The sequence below is a fragment of the Nicotiana tabacum genome, chromosome 19 (genome assembly GCF_000715075.1).
Source record: "Nicotiana tabacum cultivar K326 chromosome 19, ASM71507v2, whole genome shotgun sequence".
Classification (NCBI taxonomy): domain Eukaryota; kingdom Viridiplantae; phylum Streptophyta; class Magnoliopsida; order Solanales; family Solanaceae; genus Nicotiana; species Nicotiana tabacum.
In genome coordinates this window covers 82,206,510-82,226,083 of record NC_134098.1, presented here as the reverse complement: position 1 = coordinate 82,226,083, position 19,574 = coordinate 82,206,510, and the positions used below count along the sequence as shown (strand labels likewise).

General features: G+C 34.7%; 3 protein-coding genes across 5 annotated transcripts; 2 read left to right on the top strand and 1 right to left on the bottom strand.

Moving 5' to 3' along the window:
- The first annotated feature begins 102 nt into the window (after positions 1 to 102).
- LOC107787404 (polyprenal reductase 2) lies at positions 103 to 6,005 on the top strand. 3 transcript variants are annotated; one of them, XM_016608970.2, is made up of 7 exons: positions 103 to 261; positions 432 to 589; positions 2,527 to 2,873; positions 3,635 to 3,869; positions 5,301 to 5,399; positions 5,502 to 5,573; positions 5,705 to 6,005. In XM_016608970.2, exons 2-7 carry the CDS (start codon positions 434 to 436, stop codon positions 5,807 to 5,809), a joined length of 1,014 nt encoding a protein of 337 aa, XP_016464456.1. In that variant the 5' UTR covers positions 103 to 261; positions 432 to 433; the 3' UTR covers positions 5,810 to 6,005. The 3 variants fall into 3 exon arrangements, with proteins under 3 accessions (XP_016464456.1, XP_016464457.1, XP_016464455.1); XM_016608971.2 differs by having other exon boundaries at positions 151 to 288; XM_016608969.2 differs by having other exon boundaries at positions 195 to 331.
- A 366-nt stretch (positions 6,006 to 6,371) lies between these two features.
- On the bottom strand, positions 6,372 to 9,760 carry LOC107787405 (NADP-dependent D-sorbitol-6-phosphate dehydrogenase). The gene is made up of 6 exons (XM_075238922.1): positions 9,561 to 9,760; positions 8,669 to 8,763; positions 8,467 to 8,584; positions 7,833 to 7,965; positions 7,081 to 7,300; positions 6,372 to 6,950 (listed from the first exon to the last, which is right to left on the bottom strand). Exons 1-6 carry the CDS (start codon positions 9,691 to 9,693, stop codon positions 6,720 to 6,722), a joined length of 930 nt encoding a protein of 309 aa, XP_075095023.1. The 5' UTR covers positions 9,694 to 9,760; the 3' UTR covers positions 6,372 to 6,719.
- A 2,813-nt stretch (positions 9,761 to 12,573) lies between these two features.
- On the top strand, positions 12,574 to 14,101 carry LOC142173565 (uncharacterized). Its single transcript, XM_075239183.1, has 3 exons — positions 12,574 to 13,238; positions 13,371 to 13,431; positions 13,544 to 14,101. The coding sequence occupies exons 1-3, from the start codon at positions 12,574 to 12,576 to the stop codon at positions 14,099 to 14,101; spliced, it is 1,284 nt and encodes a 427-aa protein (XP_075095284.1).
- Positions 14,102 to 19,574: the final 5,473 nt, after the last annotated feature.

Genomic DNA, 19,574 nt, shown 5'->3' with positions numbered 1-19,574 from the left:
GTTCGAAATTCAATTTTTTCGGATTTTATGCCCACCTAGTCGCAAGGGCAGACAAGAGACCAACCTGTCGTATTTCATATAGAACAGTGAATTCAATTCACCACAGTTCGCAGCGCACACTGAAATTCAACACCGACGACGAGAAGCAAAAAAGCAATGGAACCTTCACTTCATATTCAAGTTTTCTTGAATTTCGAGACTTAGACGCATAGCATATCCAATTCCTCACGTCACTGAATCAACAATCCAACTATTTATACGGTCTCTCTCTCTTCCCATACTTACCCCGTGAGCTCAGTAAAGTTTGCATCTTTATACTCCTTCTATTGTGGTAAAAGTATTTCTTTTTTAAAAATCTGCAGAAATCAGAGAACCCCATTTGTGAATTTGAACTAAAATTGTTAGTTCCTTTTTTCTTTTATTTTTTGTAGAAATGGAGTTAGGGCTGGTCACCCCGCTGAGAGCTGCATGGATTGCTGCAACTTTGCCAATTGTTATTGCTTTGATTCCTTCCTCAACGCTTAGGTCTTTTCAACAGTTCTTGTTAGGGTTTGCTAAGCGTGGCAAAATTATGCAGTCTTCCTCAAATGTAAGTATGCCATTCGAAAACTTGTTTCTTGTGCACGGATCCAGGATTTTAATTTGATCGGTTCAACTTTTAAATTTTCAGCACTTAAACCATTACACATTTGAAATAATAGGCTCAAAATGCAATATTTTTAAAATATTTGGTTATTTTCCGCATATATGTCTAGACTCTGTGTCGAAAATGGCGAGACCCGTTGTTTACATGCTCCATCCGCCATTGTTCTTGCGTGTTCGCGTTCTTACTATGAGCTAACGTCATTCGACATTACCAAAACATTTTAGCACGCATAGTTCAATTGGTTAATAATTTATTTCTAAATTGATCAATGTGCATTGTTGGGTCGTCGTGCAGTCTTGGGGTGAGAAATCAAATAAATCAAGCTAAGAAAACATTAGTAGTGCTGATAAGATATTGACACTTCAGAATTTGATAGTTTTTCTGTGTTGTATAATCCGAGGTCAACTGACCTGGAGTCTAATTGCTTAATATTAAGTAGCATTTCTAGGGGAGAAGTCTCTTCATTTATAGTGCCTGATCTAATGAAGGCTGGTACTGGAGCTAAGAAAATTAAAAGGGGATCTGAGCAGGTTACGAATGTTAATGCATCACTTTGGGGTGAAATTGGTAGGTTGGAAAAATTTATCCGCTGCTGTAGGATCTATAATTATCTCCATTGAATCAGCTAGATCAGATTGAATTCTGAGCTAATAGTTCTGGTTGACGCGGATAAGATGAGATACATTAGTACTTTGGGAATTCAACTAAAACTAATCTAGTTTGTATATGGTCCATGAAGATTCAGGGATAGAATTGATGTAGTATTGTACTGATCAACTCTTTGGCAGTTTCCTGACCAATACGTTGGTGAGTACTTAAAAATGCACTTGCAGAATCTTTAGAGGTTCAAAATAAGGTTTTCAGTGACATCACTTTCTTTTGGGTAGGTTTCTATTTTGCGAAGCATTGATAGAAGGGTGTTAATCCTGATAATTGTTCCTTTCTTGATCCTAGTGTGTCTTCTATCATGCCATATTGTCCTTCCTCGAAGGCCTTTGTCCTACTTATAGTATCAGTCCTCCAGCCTATGCTTGTGATTTTATTAACCAAGAACACATGCACTTTGTTGGCACTAAAAAATAAAGTTATTCAATCCAATAGTGCAACTGAAGGTGCGCAACCTCTTCTGAACCGGAACAAGAAAGAGCTCATAACCACTGCTTGTGAACAACTCTCCTCAACTTAAGGCGCACCTACTCTTACTAGAAGTCTAGTCTCTCTCAGGTCCAGTTTCGATTTCTAACTAACTAACTTACAACATAGGCCGGAAGAGAGAAATTCAAAAAACCCGATTATCATTCAGCTTTAAAAAGACAATTTTGTTGTTTGAAATAAAATTCAATATCAAGTATTTGGTGAGCCGTCTCTTGTTTCAAGCTAAATTATGTTGTATGTCGTATTTGTAAGACTTGTATATGCCATGGATAAAATAACTTCTGTAGTTGCAATGCATATTTGCGTTACGGATGCTGACTAGTATTTTTTATATTTGTTCTTAATATCTTCTTGTTTCTTCACTAACTACAGCTTTTACAGAAATTTTCTGCAACTGTTAAAAAAAGTACTCCCTCCGTCCCATTTTAACTGTTGCTTTAGCTCAAAAAAATTGTCCCAAATAATTGTCATTTTAGGAATTCAAGATTAAATTTGTTAATTGTTTCCAACTATACCCTTAATATTAAAGAAGTAGTACTCCTTTTTAATACTACTCAATTCTCAAAAAGCATTTAATTGGGTAACTTAGTAAACTATACCTTGTATTTATTGCTTTCTTAATGGGCGTGAAAAGAGCTAAAGAGACAGTTAAAAAGGGATGGAGGGAGTATATGCAACAACTTTATTGACCTGTCACTCCCTTTGGCCTGTTTGTTCAATTGCAGAAACTCTCTGTTCCACAGAAACTCTTCATTCACTTCTATGTTTTAGCTTTTGTTTGGACAACACTTCTGTTAGCTGCAACGTGGCTTTATGCTTACAGTACAATGCCAAAGATCTCAGAACCATTGCTTTTTTCTAGTATTGCTAGCCACTTGACTGGAGGATCACGTATCTTCTCTTTACAAGGATCCCACACATCAAAGGAACATAGAAGCAAGATTGGTTTATCAGTCTTTCTGCTTTTATTAATGGAAGCTCAAGTACTTCGACGCCTCTTTGAGTCAATATACGTGTTTAAATATAGTCCTTATGCCAGGATGCACATTTTCGGCTATCTCACAGGTTTATTGTAAGTTGGCATCTTACTTTGTTTCTTTTTCTAGTAACATGTTTCCATATTTCTTGTTGTGTTTTATTAGCTGGGTAAGTAAACATAGTTTACCATAATCAAGGTGGATATCAGCTAGTAGACTGTCTAAGGTTAGAGCCGACTCCTGTTGTTCTGTGTGTTTGTTGTTCTCTTTTTGGTGTGTTATTCTCTTTTCTTTAATAGGAACTTCAATATTCGCCACCCTTTCTATTATTATGTCGATCAGAACTTCATTGGCCTGATACACATTTAGAAATAGTAAAATGGTCTTATCATTTAGATACTACCTTTTTGCACTTGCTGAAACTGAAACAACGATCGGATCATGAGTTATTCAGGGGAGAAATAGGCTGATTCTTTTGTCAAGGTGCCCCTTCCTGTTTACATTAATGTTAAGTCTCATAATTGACGTGACATAGCAAGATCATGGTGCCATCACTCACTAGTGCTAGTGAATTAGGTATTCACCCCTTTTCGGATCTTAAATTCGTCATCTCTATTTAGAGTTTCCAACTGGGCTTTATTTTTGCTAAAAGGCATCATATTTGTAATTTTGTATAGTAAATTATCTGAAATGATTCACACGGTGTAGAAATCTTAGTCCCTATTTCCTGTCAACATTAGTAAATTCTCTTTTAGTACCTGACTTTTTGTAGTTTCGATAACACATACAGTCCAAGATATCCAATGGACAAAAACGCTTTCTGAATTTTACTTTTTATTTTTATTTTTTATTCAAGCTTCTATACCGCAGCTCCCCTCTCTCTTTGCTGCAATTATGCTACAGAGGTGTACAAGTTCGGGTTGAGTTTGATTCAAGAGTTTATTGTTAAAGGAAAAGATAGGATGCTAGCAACTGAGGTTGATTGGTGGAGGTTTTTGAATCCTCTCGTGCAACTACGATGGTACACATGGATTGGTGCAGCTATTTTCTGTTGGGGTTGGATTCATCAATGTCGGTGTCATGCAATTCTTGTAAGTGCCATGTACTATTGATTAAAGATTCAGATTTGTGTTTGAAGTTAGGACTGTCTTTTAGCCACTTGGTTAATTTGTTACGTGCTTATCCTTGTGCTTAATCTCTCCTATATGGGAAATTATTAGTTGCCTTATTATCTTGAGAAACACCTTTGAGCTTTTTCATGAAAAACCTAACAAAGGTTTTAAGTTCTAGTCTAAAGAAAATCGCTAAAAGCACTGATCACATTTCTGGTGACAAAATTGCTTTCAGTCTCTGAGCCCTCCGTTCATGTTGACTTGAGCTCGCTCACCCTCATCAATTTCGAGTACAATCTATTCCACGTCACAATTACACTTTATTCCTGCTATGTGAATTATACGAAGATAGAGCTATAACAGCTGAAAAATACTATTTTGTTCCAAGAATTGAACTTAAAACATGTAGTAATAAGTGTGGCATATTTGGGGTAGCTATGTCCCGATTGAGTTGAAGCAAAAGCACTTCTATTTTTTATGTTATAGTCAACTGGCTTTTATTTGCTTCCATGTGATTTTTTTTGGGGCTACACACCTATCAAAAAAAAAAAAATGATAAACGAAAATCTCTATCTATTCATCATAAGTTCTACGTAATAGACAAAACTAGGCACGCCAATAGTGTCATGCTTGTAAAGATTGTAGCAAGGTCGGAATATGGATTGACATTTAGCTATTTCGTAGGTTTTAAATGTGAATATGTGCGCATGGGAAATGGATCTCACCGCCACTAAGATAGACTATTACAGTTAGATTTTTTTTTTCTTCATATGGTAGATTAGCAGATAAGGGGTTCCGAATTCTGACAACAGTCGCTGCTCCAGATATTATTACTGGGGTGTGGTTTGACCTTGTAGTTGATTCTCATTAAGATATTGTAAATACAAGGATAAACAGATGTTGAGGTTGATTGGTAGCATAAGATTATAGTCCAATGGTTGAATCAGTAGCCTGTGAAGGTGAATAACCAAGCTTATACACTTTTGTTAATGTATGTAAATAAATCTGATACACTGGACTGTAAATGCAGTTCCATTAATAAACTGAAGCAAATTGAAGTGAGAGGTTGAAACTGATCTTACTTAAACTTACGGAGGTGCAAAGTACTTCATTACAACCTAAGTACAGGTGCTAATGATGTTTGGCTAACTTCTTTATCTGTTGCTTCATTCTGTTGTTTTTTACTCATATTTTGTTGGTTCTTAAAATTTTATCATATGATTTGCCCTGTTAAAATAAAGGTATTTCTCTTTTAACTTGACAGCTGATTCTTTTACGTTATGTTTGTGTCGGTTATTGAGGTGTAGTTTTTGTTGTATGCTTTTGTTAGTTATTCCATTAATGTTGACCGTAGAATTCTGTAGGTGTAGCTTCATTTTTGTGGTATAACACCTTTACTTTGCCAATCAGGGGTCATTGAGGGAGAACAGAGAACACAGTGATGATTATGTAGTCCCTCATGGTGATTGGTTTCAATATGTTTCATCTCCTCACTATTTGGCTGAGATTGTAACTTCTCTTTCTCTTACTAATGTTTTGTATATTTTACGTTACCTACCTTTGTCAAGATCTAAATTACACGTTTCTTTTTGCTTTTTACTCGTACTGAAGGTTATATATGCTGGCTTCGTGGTTGCTAGTGGATGTTCAGACCTTACGATATGCCTACTCTGGGTATTTGTGGTACGACTCTGTTCATAGTCTTGAGAAGCACCCTCCACTTTCCAAACCTATTTTCTTCCTTGCCCATGTTCACTTCTTCATGCGATGTTTACTTGTTTTCTGCAACGTGATGCATCATGTTGCAATTGCAGGTGGCAAATCTTGTCTTAGCAGCAGCAGAAACACATAGATGGTATCTGCATAAGTTTGACAACTATCCAAGGAATCGTTTTGCTATTTTCCCATTTGTTTATTAATGCTTAATGTCCAAGAACTGCTATATATTTCTTTGAGCGGAACTGTGACTGTATATAGGTTTTGTAAGCTAGATGTGATGATTTGTTTCTTGGGTTAGCTGGTAGATCTACTCTGTTCTACCCATGGATACAGATCTATGGATCAAAATCTTAGCCTACTTTTTTAGTGACTCAATGGGAGCAATTGGTTTTTTCCCTTTTGTTTTTTCCTATAGCTTCCCTATCATGCAACATAAATGATTGAAGATTGTGGATGTTGCAGCAGAAGTTACATGAATAAGATCAGATTGTCCTCGACGTTACTCGGATCCTCAAAAACATCGTACTTGTGTTGGATTCTTAGAAAATGCAAGTCATATCTCAGTCAATATTAAATATAACTTAGCTTTCAACAACCAAACCCCTCCAATCTCCAGATTGACACCTATGTTGGATACCTGTATCTGAGCAACATAGACAGTCAATTATGATCGCTTGATCTCAAAATTCCTAGTTTTCCAACTTCAGTTACTAACGTATCTAATTCAGATGATAAACTCCACGTAAATTTCATTAGACAACATTTATGCTATTATGTAACCAGTTGAATTTTGAGTCTGTTTAACTCAACAGATAGTTTTAATCGCCTTTAGATGGGAAACGCGTTTCCCCGAGAAAGAGGGCATCTGCTCTCCCAGAAACTCAACCACCAGGACTATCCATCATCCTTGATACAAGTTTGAAATAAAGAAACATAAGATACACTACCCTCCCTAGACCCCCACTTTTGAGATACACTGGTTTGTTGTTGTAAGATACAATCCAACTAATACCTAACATCATCTCACTTCGCCAAGTTCAAATTGGATGCTGGTCTAAGAAGCTCAGTCCCTTTTCCTGGTCACTAACGAGACATCAAGCACGAAACTGTTTAAGCATACAGGTCTATGCCCCAGAACTTTGCAGGTTGATTGGTCCTATACTTGCGGTCCAAACTTTTGACGAGGTCCATGTCTTCCTTGGTGAGCTCGAAGTCAAGAACGTTGAAATTCTCCTGCAGTCTCTCCAGTTTTGATGTTTTAGGAATCACAACTGTGTTTCGTTGGATGCCCCAGCGCAGAACAACCTGGGCCACAGTCTTCTTATATTTCTCAGCTAGACCCTGATGCAATAAATAGCAAAGATAACTTATGTTACAACAAACCAGCAATATGAATCAAATTTTTGCAAAACTTCCACAGGAACAGTTCACAAAATATAAATATAGAAAATATAAGAGCACAAGGATTTACTTTTAGAGCTGGATCCTCTAGGCATGATACTGTACCAAACCATTCAGTATTAGCGGCAGCACCACCAAGAGGTGTGTGGGCTGTAACACAGATGCCATGCTTTTGGCAGAATTTGACAAGAGATTCACGCCGGAAATAAGGATGAGTCTCAATTTGATTCACAGCAGGCTTCACTTTGGAATATGCTAAGCAATCCCGGGTAAGGAAAATGTCATAGTTGCTGCACATCAATTTCCGTTATAAGATTAAGAATAAAGCCTAGTCAATTAAAAAATCAGTTAAACTTGATTTATCAAGTAGCATACTCTTCTATGCAAGGATGCACCATATTTGAAAGTACGCCTGTAAAGTAGTAGGTTGAAGAGCTGATTTCACAACTAGTGCATACTGAATTCAAAATTCAAAGAAATGATGCTCATTTCAAGCACTACGGAGTACAGACCAATTAAGTATGTGTTTTGCAGTCTGAATACACATTGCACATGGAACCATCAGAACAATGCCTATATACATATTATTTACAGAACATGTTATATCATAATGCATTTATAAAAGAAGTTAGAGAACTAATAGGAACTATGCAAAATACGAGGAATAAACTTCCAGTTAAATAGTCGAGCCTCTCTTTAATGCCTGACATCAGCTACTAATTATCTGTAGCATGATCGCATCACGAAGGATGTCGAAATTGAACGTGCTACCTAATAAAAGCTTGAATAAAGGGGAGCATAGATTTTTAAGCTGTAGTATACCTGATCCCTATGCTGCGAACCAAGCCGAGGGAGACTAAATTTTCCATTGCATGCCAAGTAGTCTCCAATGATATGGTAGTATCGATATCCAGAACACCATCCTCACCCAATGCACTAGCTGTTGTACCAATTCCTACATCCATGTAAAGCAACAGAACTTGGCCATTTCAAAAGTACACAAGGTTCTTGCTTTCAAGCAAACTCGAGCAACTATTTACAGCACATTGATCACTAACTATTTCATGCGATGTGATTGTACTAAATATCAAAGAAAGTATGATCTTGCTGACTAGTTAATTCAGGTTTTCAGTGGCATCAATATTTGGACATCGGAAAAGTTTATGCATAGGTATTCAGTAAAAAGATCATTATGTGTCAGTTGATATCAGCAGGCTAGTTGTCCGAAACTGGTGTTTTTGTGATACCATTGTTATGTTCAACAGTCTTCAGTATAAATGTGCACTTGAAACAATAGTCAGGATATGAACAATAAAGATGCAATTGGTAAAATGTCCTATCAGCTATGAGTTTTGGCCTCTCTCACTCTTAATCAAAAACCCGAAACAAACAGAAACATGGAATAAATACATTAAAGTCTGAAGAAAGTTGAAGGAAAAAAGGCTATCAGTGTCACCTGTATGTCTTGTGGCTACGGGGAAGTGAACAAGGTAGAGATCTAAGTAATCCAGGCGTAACTTCTTAAGGCTGTCTTTACATGCCTCAAGAACATGACCATGGTCTGAGTTCCAAAGCTGCAGAAAGGAGAGGTAAATATGCAATTCACAGCAAAATCTAAAAACTATGTAAACAAATGAAATTAACATTCTAACACTAACCTTGGTTGTAATGAAAAGATCCTCCCTCTTCACGAGCCCCGTTTGAAATGCTTCTGCAAGTGCTTCCCCAACTTCAGCTTCGTTTTGATAGTCAGCTGCAAGCAAATACCAAATGTCAAATCACCAGTGTTGCAAAAGGCGAAAAGCTCTAAAAATCGCTCTAGGTATATAGGGGCTTTAAGCGCAAAGTGCACTTAAAGTGTGGGCTTCAGTAAAAAAAAAAAAAAAAAAAAAAAAAGGCGCAATAAAGGAAAATAAATAAAAATATATATGTAATTCAAGAATAAAGTAACAAATTCATTCACAGAGCTTCCCTTAGAAGCTGATACGCTTATTTTCAATTATATTTGGTTTTTAGTGCTGCTTGATTTTTTTAATTTTTTTTTATTATTAAAAAACCCCTACCAAGAAAGTGTGACTCGAAACCAGGACATAACGGTCATGGGTGGAGGTGCTTTTACCAACTGAGCAAGCCTCACTTGTAGAACTCGTGGACAATGAGACGCAAGCCTTAGTGCCTTGCCTTACACTGAAGCGCAACTTAAGCAACGCGAAGCTCTCTTAAAAATTCTGAATTTGCAACTCCAAACACATATCTTTTACCAACAACTTTTTAACTATATATATAATTCAACGTCCTAACCAGCTGCTCAAAGGGTGCGTATCCTGCTAATAGAAAGCAAAAGCTTCTATATCAAAAACATTCAGGGAGGGACAGTAGAATTGTTTCAATGGATAAATAACACTATGAAAGAACATATCCAGAACTAACCATGTGTAAAAATCTGGAAATCACATTCAGCTAGTAATCTAAATGGGGGGGGGGGGGGGGGCTTTTTTCTTTTATCAAGAGCGAAAAGAGCAAAAAAAGTAATAGAGGAGAGTGTGTTACCAGCACAATCAAAGTGACGGTAACCAATTTTGATGGCGTTAAAGATAAGATCTTTTATATCTTTGCCTTCCATTCGCCAAACACCGAGTCCGATTATCGGCATCTTGAAGCCGCTGTTGAGTGTAATCGCCATTTCTGCGATTTTTCACTTTTCTTTTGGGACTTGCTTTGGTTGATTGCTTGGAACTTGTATATCTGTAATAATTGAGATTTAGCTTCGACTTATATTGATGGGCCGAACTGAACTTACAGGCTCCAAAAGAGTGAAGTGCATCAGTAGCCACTTTTAAGCCTACTATTTAAAAAATAATCATAATTTATAATATATTTAAAAATTAATCAGCTCACCCAAACTTCAAGACTAAATACCCTGAATTTCTGAATTGCTAATTTGAAATTAAAGACTTTGTATCCTAAGTTTTTGAGCTACTAATTTAAAATTCAGGACTAAATATCCTAAAATTTATGAACTACTAATTTAAAATTTAGGACATAAGATTCGAATTTCTGAACACAATTTTTGAACTTTAGGACACGGAGTCCTAAAGTTTGAATGAATTGACTAATCTTTAAATATATTATAAAATGTGAATATATTTAAATAGTATACTTAAAAGTGGCTACCTGGTGTCATTTCCACGTGTTTATAGACCATGTTGGCCCAATTAGTCCAATTCTTCCCACATCAAGTCCGAATGCGAAAGTAAATAGAATGAATTAAGCTCTTTCTTGGACGATCACCTGGATCTTGGTCAGCCACCAAAAGATTCAAATTGAAAAGAAGCCCGTTTGAAACTTTCAGTAGTGACCTAAGCTTACATTCACTAACATCCGTAATATGATTTTTTCACTATAAGTGTAATTTAATCGGTGGATTTGCAGCCATACCCTATATTTGTGCCAACTTTTAATCCGTACCCTATTTTTAAAAATTATTGATTTGGTACCCGGTTGACAAAACATCCGTAATAATATGACCATTATACCCCTGACCAAAACATATAAAAGATGCATCACGCATAAATCACTTTACGGTTCTCCTCCATCACTCCGTCCCTCCTCAGATCTTCTCTCGCATCTGCCATAATCACGAAACCAGAAAGTTGAACCAGATTCAAATTTCAAATTCAAAATTACAAAATACATTGTAAGTATTGCAAATCATCTTCAGAATTCAAATTAGTTTTTGAAACTGATTGATCTTCATGAATTCATCATGCTTTATAAGTTTTAATTCAATCAACCCATATATTTTAATCACACTTGCATGAAGTTATAGAATAAATTTGTTTCTGGATACTGTTAAATGCAGGACACATAGGCATTCAACAGTTTTGTCATGAGGACAAATATGCTGAAGTTTTTGGTTTGTTTGCTAGAACATGATACTAAACAAACTCAGTTTTTACATAATTTACTAAACCTTCACACCAAAACGCTGAAGTCTTTGTCTTGTAGTATAAAAAACTGAAGTTCTCCTAGATTCAATACTTTTGTCATGAGCTTTTTTCGAAACTTCAGCAGAAGATGCTGAAGTTGTTTAGTTCATTTGTAAAAACTTCTGGACAAACCTGCTAAAGTTTTCCTCCTGCACTATGTAATTTTCTAGTGAATTTAACTAGCTGAGTTTTTACATAATTTGCTAAACCTTCACACCAAAACGCTAAAGTCTTTGTCTTGCAGTATAAACAAGCTGAAGTTTTTAGTTCATTTGCTAATACTTCAGCACTAAAATATGCTGAAGTTTTGTCCTAGATTCAATAGTTTTGTCATGAGCTTTTTTCGAAACTTCAGCAGAAGATGCTGAAGTTGTTTAGTTCATTTGTAAAAATTTCAGGACAAACCTGCTGAAGTTTTTCTCCTGCATTATGTAATTTCCTAGTGAATTTAACTAGCTGAGTTTTTACATAATTTGCTAAACATTCACACCAAAACACTGAAGTCTTTGTCTTGCAGTATAAACAAGTTGAAGTTTTTTAGTTCATTTGCTAATACTTCTGCATTAAATATGCTGAATTTTTGTCCTGGATTCAATAGTTTTGTCATGAGCTTTTTCAGAAATTTCAGCAGAAGATGCTGAAGTTGTTTAGTTCATTTGTAAAAATTTCAGGAAAAACCTGCTGAAGTTTTTCTCCTGCACTATGTAATTTTCTCCTGCATGTTGAAGTTAAATTTAGTTCATGCTTAAATTTTGTCATGCATTAAACAGCTTTTTCATGAGCTTTTTTTCGAAAACTTCAGTATAAATAAGCTGAAGTATTCTAGTACATTTGCTAAAATTTCAGCTTAAACGTGCTTAAGTTTTTCTCATGTTATGTAATTTTCTAATGAATTTTTTATGAACTTCACACTTAAATTCTTTTGTTCAGTTTCCTAATACTTGACACTAAACATGCTTCTGCAGGATGAGTTCGATTTGCCTTGTTATTACTTTCAATGGGAGGTGGACTTTTGATTTCAAATACTTGGATCATGGTATAGAACTTGTTCTGCTTAATAAACAAGTATCATTCAATACTTTCCAAAAAAAATTTAGTGAAATTACAGATATTGATTCAACCAAATATTCACTAAAGATATGGTTTGATATCAAACTAAATACGAGCAAAGGGATGCTTGTAGCTTCAAATGAAGAACTAGAACCTGTATACATTTGCTAACAACTGATTCAGCCTACAAGAATTGCCATTTTATCGTCGAAAAAATACAACTCATTTCTGACAGTATAGTTACTTCAGAATCTGCAACATTCAAACCATCTCTTGCATATACAATAGATTCAGAACAATTTACTAATTATCAACATGAACTAAAACAACCAATAATTGAAGTAGACAACGAGCAACAACCTTCTAACATTACGGCTGCTTCAGAATAAGAAATGCTGCAACAATTACCTGTCGCTACAATAAATTCATACCAGTTTGTTGACGACCAAAAAGAAGAAGGACAACTAATAATGCAAATAGACAACCAACAAACGACCCAACAAAGTTTTTTGTTACCTTCTGCAATGACAAGCAACAACGAAGATGAAGAAAGCAGGGAATTTATACCGATAACATCAGATACAATTGAAGAAATTGCTGAAATTTCTACTGCTTCTAAGAAATCAAGAAAAAAAGTGAGGAGAAAGCTGAAAGAATCTCCAACATGTAAAATACTTAGGCATGATACATTGCCCGAGGAAGTAAGAGTAGGATCAATTTTTGACAACAAGAAGAACATGACTAAATTTTTCTGCAGCTTGGAGATAAACCAAAAAGTTGAATTCACTGCTGTTAGATCATGTTCAAAGAGATACGAGCTGAAATGCATCGTGAAAAAATGTGGTTGGAATGTACGTGCTACCAGAATAAAAAATTCCTTACTTTTCAGGGTGATAAAATATCATAACAACCATGAATGCTCGGTTGATGCAAGAAAATCAGATCAAAAGTATGCTACATCAAATTTTATAAGTGAACAAATTTTAGAACATGTTCGAGATAAAAAGATTGAGGTTACACCAGCCTTTGTAGAAAGTGAAATGAAAAAAAAATTTGGAATTGACATTGGATATCACAAGGCATGTCGCGCTATTCAAAAAGCTATTGCTTCCATAAGGGGAACACCGGAAGAGAACTACCATATTCTTCCTTCATACCTCCACATGATGGTGCATAGAAACCCAAGGACGTACAATAGCATAAAAAGAGATGAGCAGAATTGGTAAAGAAAACAATACTAACCATCGGCCTGAAGTTTCAAATGTTCCTATTTGAAAAACTTCACACCTTATGATTTGTTTTTTTGTGTTTCACTGTACAGATTTGCTCACATGTTCTTTGCTCCTGCGATATCACTAGCTGATTGGTGCTACTGTAGACCCGTGATTGCATTAGATGCAATATTTTTAAAGTCTAAATATCATGGCGTTCTATTTGTTGTTGTATCAAAGGATGCAAATAATCAAATCTTTCCTCTATATTTTAGTGTAGCAGATTCAGAAAATAATGATGCATACATTTGGTTCTTTTGGGGAAATGAGAAAAGTAATTCAAGTCCGTCGTGAACTGGTTTTCTTATCAGACAGAAACCAATCGATCGCAAATGGGATTAGAAAAGTTTATCCTGAAGCTCACCATGGTATCTGCCTCTATCACTTTGAGAAAAATTTAAAACGAAGACATGCAAAAGCCACAGTAATAAATCCTTTTCAAAGCGATGCAAGGTCATACAAACGTAAAGATTTTAATCAGTTAATGTCCAAAATCAAAAGTGTTGACAAGAAAACATACAATTACATAATGGAAGAGCCGCCAGAGAGATGGGCTCGATCGTGGTTCCCACGACGACTTTATGATATGCTGACAATAAACATGGTAGAATTAATGAATTCCGTGTTACTAAAAGCGAGAGAGATGCCTATTTTAAGAATGTTAGATTTCATCCAAGAAAAGTTGGGAGAATGGTTTTACGAACGGAGAGAAAAAACACATGAAACTTTTCACAAAGTATCAATATGGGCAGAAGAAGAGATGAACAAGAAGATGGACTAATGGACTTGGCTTGCAAAATGTTTGTGAGTATATTTAGTAGCTTCAAAATTTACTTCAACGTGTTTTCTCTGAAGTAATTAACTAATGCATAATCACTTCAGCTTTTTATATCTGTTGCAGTGATTTACTAGTTACATATAAAAAACTGTATACTTTTTCTTTTTGAAGCAATAATACACTAATATAGTTTTTTTTACTTTTTTATTCCTTCTTAGGTGTTCAACCTTGATTCAATGTTGTTTAGAATAAATAGTGAAGGAATAAAATTCATTGTGGACTTAAAGAAGAGAACTTGTGACTGCTTGAAATTTTAACTTGATGAATTACCCTGTCCATATGCAATTGTTGCTATTAATAAGAGATATTTGCAGAAATCTGATTACTGCTCAAAATGGTATTCAAGGGAAACATGGTTCAAAACATATGAAGGACATGTGAATACTGTGGCAGATCAAAATGCATGGGATATTTCACAAAATGTAGAATTTGAAATCAGAAAACCTCCCGATGTAGAGATTTTACAAGGAAGAAGACAAAAGAAGAGGCATATCCCTGCGACTGAATCAGTACCATTGAAGTCTACCAAATGCAGTCGATGTAAACAAATTGGGCATAACAGAACAACTTGCTTGTCTTCTCCAGCACCCCATCCATATTCCAAGAAACACGCTGAAAAATACTCCAACGTTCAATAATCCTTGGTCTGAATTTACACTTTTATTATTGAATGATATATGTGAAATGTGATTGTTTTCGTAGAAATAAAAAAAATAAGCTCTTGGATTGAAAAAATACTCTTTTATATATTGCTTGAAGTACAAACCATTCATTTTTGTTGCGCGGCTTATAGGTTTGGTTGCATTTTAAAAAAGTACGCAATGACTTCAACGAGAAAAAACTGTAAGTGAAATACATATCTTTAACACACATACAAAAAAAAAATATATGTACAACAAAACTTCATCATATTTAGACTGAAGTTTCAGAAAATGAACTAAATAACTTCAGCATATTCTCTCTGAAGTTTGGAAAAAATCATTACAAAAATTGCAGACTGCTGGATAAAACTTAAGCATGTTTTATGTGACGTTTTATGAAATGAACAAAAAAAATTCTGCGTATATAAGTCTGTCTCTTAAAAGATTGCTTATTAACGGGAAAATGTATGCAAAAAAACTACAGCCTATAAAGTGTGACTATCAAAAGATATAAACTTCAGATCAAAAAGGTTCAAGTTTCTAACTTATATTTGCTAACTTTAGCTTATAAGGCATGAAGTTTTATGTTGACATACTATGTTATTACATTAAAATCATAATGTAGCCTTCAAAATTTTAAAAAATTATACAAAAAAACGTAACAAGATTTTCATTTATATAACAACATAAACATTAACAAAACATGACCATCATCAAAATATTGACAAAACAAAAAGAAGAGCCATAAAAAATATTAACAAAAAACACAGAAGAAAAACATAAAAAAAGGATTACAAAAACTAAGCATCATCACCATCATCAAAACAGTAATCTTCAATTTCTCGATATATCTCATCATTATCCGAATCAAGATAACTATAGGATACTCGGGCAGAAGACCACAAAGTCCAATGAGATCATACTTCAATTTGTTGAATTCATCACGCAACTCACTTTGTTCAATTATTACTCTGTCCATAAGATAAGGAAGATTCTTCAAGTTGTTTTGCAGCTTGGCATAGTCGTCCCAGATGGGAAAGTTAAAACAATCAAACTGCTGGACAACCTTGTCAAATGAGGTTGAATAACCTTCACAACTGCGTTCGAGGTTCAGCCTGTTCTGGAATGATTCATCGGCAAAAAACTGTGGTCTGATTCTTTTCCAATCAGCCTTTATTTGATCCCACGTCTGCATAAGATTAGCCATTGGTATGTTACTATTCCAATCAGACTTTAAACTCTCCCATTTCTGCATAAGTTCATCCATTGTAACCTTCCTACTTCCGCTAGCACCAAACATTATTTCTTTTAAAAAGCTAAAGGGCTAAGGATGAATATAAATTTAAAGAAATATGATAGAAGTTTATGGATGACTATGAAATTTTCAAGTGAAGAGATTGTTAATATAGCCAAAGAGTGCACCTAATTAATTTAATATCTATAAATGGAAAGATAACTTTTCAGGTCTATTTACTGTTTTACGTTCGGAGAAATTGAATGTAACAAGATAAGTAGGTGGTAAAGAAAACAAGTAGGTGGCAAATGGTAAAAGAAATGTAACTTCAGCCTAATAAGTCCACAGTTTTTCTATAGTTAAAAAAATACCTTCAGCCGGAAAAGTTTTCATTTATTATTTGTAAATTCAAAAGTAACTTTTCAGCTCATTTACTATATTATCAGACAAATTTAAATGTAAGATGAAGTAGGTAATAAAAGAGAAAAAAGTAGCTAGTAAATGCAAATAAGATAAGTATCAAGTTAAAAAAATACCAAAAAATGCTGAAGTTTGAGGGTTAGCAATGAGTTTCCCATAAAAACTTCAGTCTACAGATGTTGAAGTTATTTAGTTCATGTGCTAAAACTTCAGACTGAACATGCTGAAGTTAAAACTTCATGCTAATATGCTAATATTTATTTCATGTGCTAATAGGCTGAAGTTAGTTAGTTCATATGCTAAAACTTCAGTCTAAAGATGTTGAAGTTATTTAGTTCATGTGCTAAAACTTCAGACTGAATATGCTGAATTTTTTTTTGTTCATTTCTTAACACTTGACACTAAACATGCAGAAGTTAAAACTTCATGATAATATGCTAATATTTAGTTCATGTGCTAATATGCTGAAGTTATTTAGTCCATGTGCTAAAATTTCAGTCTAAAGATGCTGAAGTTATTTAGTTCATGTGCTAAAACTTCAGATTGAACATGCTGAAGTTTTTTTGTTCATTTCCTAACACTTGATACTAAACATGCAGAACTTAAAACTTCATGCTAATATCCTAATATGCTAATATGCTAAATATGCTAAATATGCTAATGAACTTTTTGTCCTACAGTCGACACTTTTTATCCAAAACTTTGCCTAAACAAGAAGTTATTGAGTTCATGCTGAAGTTTAGTGTGTTGAATTTTCACAAAAATATACTTAAGTTCATGATAAAAGAGACAAAAGTATTTGATACAATCCAAGACAACTAAAAGACTAATTAATGCGAATAGAGCAAAAATTTAAAATACATACATCACATAATTCACAAAAATTAATGTATATTCACAAATCCAATTTTGTTTTCACTTACATCCTTGAAAAAAAAATTATTTTTCATTTACAAGTTGTTCTCTATCAAAAAAAATTCACATAGAGTGTCTTCATATTCTCCATAATCATATCTTAGTTGCTCTTCTGGAGTTTCATAACCGCTATCTTGTTTTCACTTTCCATGAGCCCAAAGATTTGCAGTCAATTCTCTCCTGAATATCAACGCATGAATTTGATTGAATTTGAAGACATCTTCTTGCTTCAACCGCATATCAAAGAACTTAAGAGCAAATATACCACAATCAACACTACAAAAAGAACATGAAAAAGAATTGAAGAATAGTTAACACAAGAAGAATAAACAATAAGCATAAGATGCATGGTAAACGTATGCCAAACACGTACTTGTTATCCTGTAGGGGTGTGTTCATCCACTTAATTGCAAATTTTTCCACATGATTTTTTCCATAAATTTTATTGTGTGTGCCAAAGTCCAAGCATTTAAGACATTGTGGGATCAACCGGGTATAATTTTGGACATGTTCAACCGCACGCTCATATGGTGTATTGCTCATGGAATCATGCACATATATAGTTTATCTTTAAAGTGCAGAATTCCAAAAAAGTAATGCGTAGATCTCTGGCCCGACCTTGGCTTAAGTCGAAATGGAAAGAATACTTTTTCGACAGATGCCCATATGATACCACATGAAAGGTCAATGCCTCTTACGTAGTTGGCCATATTTTCACCAGTTGATTCTTCAATAAGCCAAGTAAACTCGGTAAGATCCTCAATCTCCTCTTCTTCTTCAAAATCCTCACATTCCTGTTTTTTGGCAGTCCTCTTTCTCTTTGATTTGCTCTTTTTCCCTTTCATTTGTTTTTCTCCTCCATTCTCTTTTCGTTCCTTATTCTAATTTTCTCCTTCTGTTTATCTGAAGTATGAACACTAGCCAGCTTAGTTATATACTGATCAAAAATTAAATTTGTTATTGCACATCTTGATTTTGGATAACTTGGAAGGTGATAGCAATATTTTTTGCGCAAGAAATATACGCCCACTTCAATATGCTGCAAATGAACAACAACAAAAGAAAATATATGAAATAAAAAACTTCAGCATGCATAAGTATGAAGTTTAGAAAAAACGCATTACAAAACTATAAATTGCATGACAAAAACTTAAGCATATTCTGTATGAAGCGTTAGGAAATAACCTAAAAAACTTCAGCATGTTTGATTTAAAGTTTAGAAAAAAACTAGAGACTGCATGTTAAAAATTTCAGCAAGTTTAATCTGAAATTTTGGCAAATAAGCTAAACAACTTCAGCAGTTTTACCATGCATAAAACTGAAGTTTACCAAATTATAGCACATAAAATTTAAAACAAAAATAAGCTGAAATTTTGGGAAATACAGTTGAAAACCAATTCAAAAACAAACTTAATAACTTACTTCATCCGAAAGATAAGAGGTAGGATCCACAAGCTCAGTAAAGAATGACTTTTGAATATCAATTCCAGCTAATCTGAATGGCTTGGAATTATATTCACTGGCATCCGTCTTCAACCAGTCTGTAAATCTTTACATCAATGCAATGTCTTGATTAACATAATGGAAGGGACACCTTCGTATAGTCTTTCTTACTTTCCAATCTTTCCCCCTTCGCTTTTGTTTAGGAATGACGTAAGGATATTTCAACCAAATACTCTCCATACGAATCATTTTCCCTATTTTATCTGGTTTTCTTTTTGCTTGCTCTTCCCGCTGTTCCGTCATAACTAATTGATGCTGTTCAGCAGCAGGGGAAAAATCCACAGCCATGGTGGCAGATACTTGACCAACTCCCTGCTGTTCACAATGTTCTTGTCTCTCTTCACCAACAACAATAGCAGTAGAATTACCTTCTGAATCAGTCCCTTCTGTACTACCCAGCGAAAATGAACATAACTTGAATTTGGGGATATCACTGGTGTCACTCATAACATTAGGAGAACTGGACATCTTCCTTCTCTTAGCATTTGGAAGAAGTTGTGATGCATCGGATGAGATCTACAAAAGCAAGAAAAATATATACATAAAATACAACTGATATAAAATACACATTAGGCAAAAAAATACCTTGTAATCGAATTGCAGAAAATAACTACCTGGTCTAAGTGTTGCGACACAGATGGTGTTTGCATTCCAACGGATCCACTTCCATTACCTTCAGATACGCCTATATCTTCATGCAAAA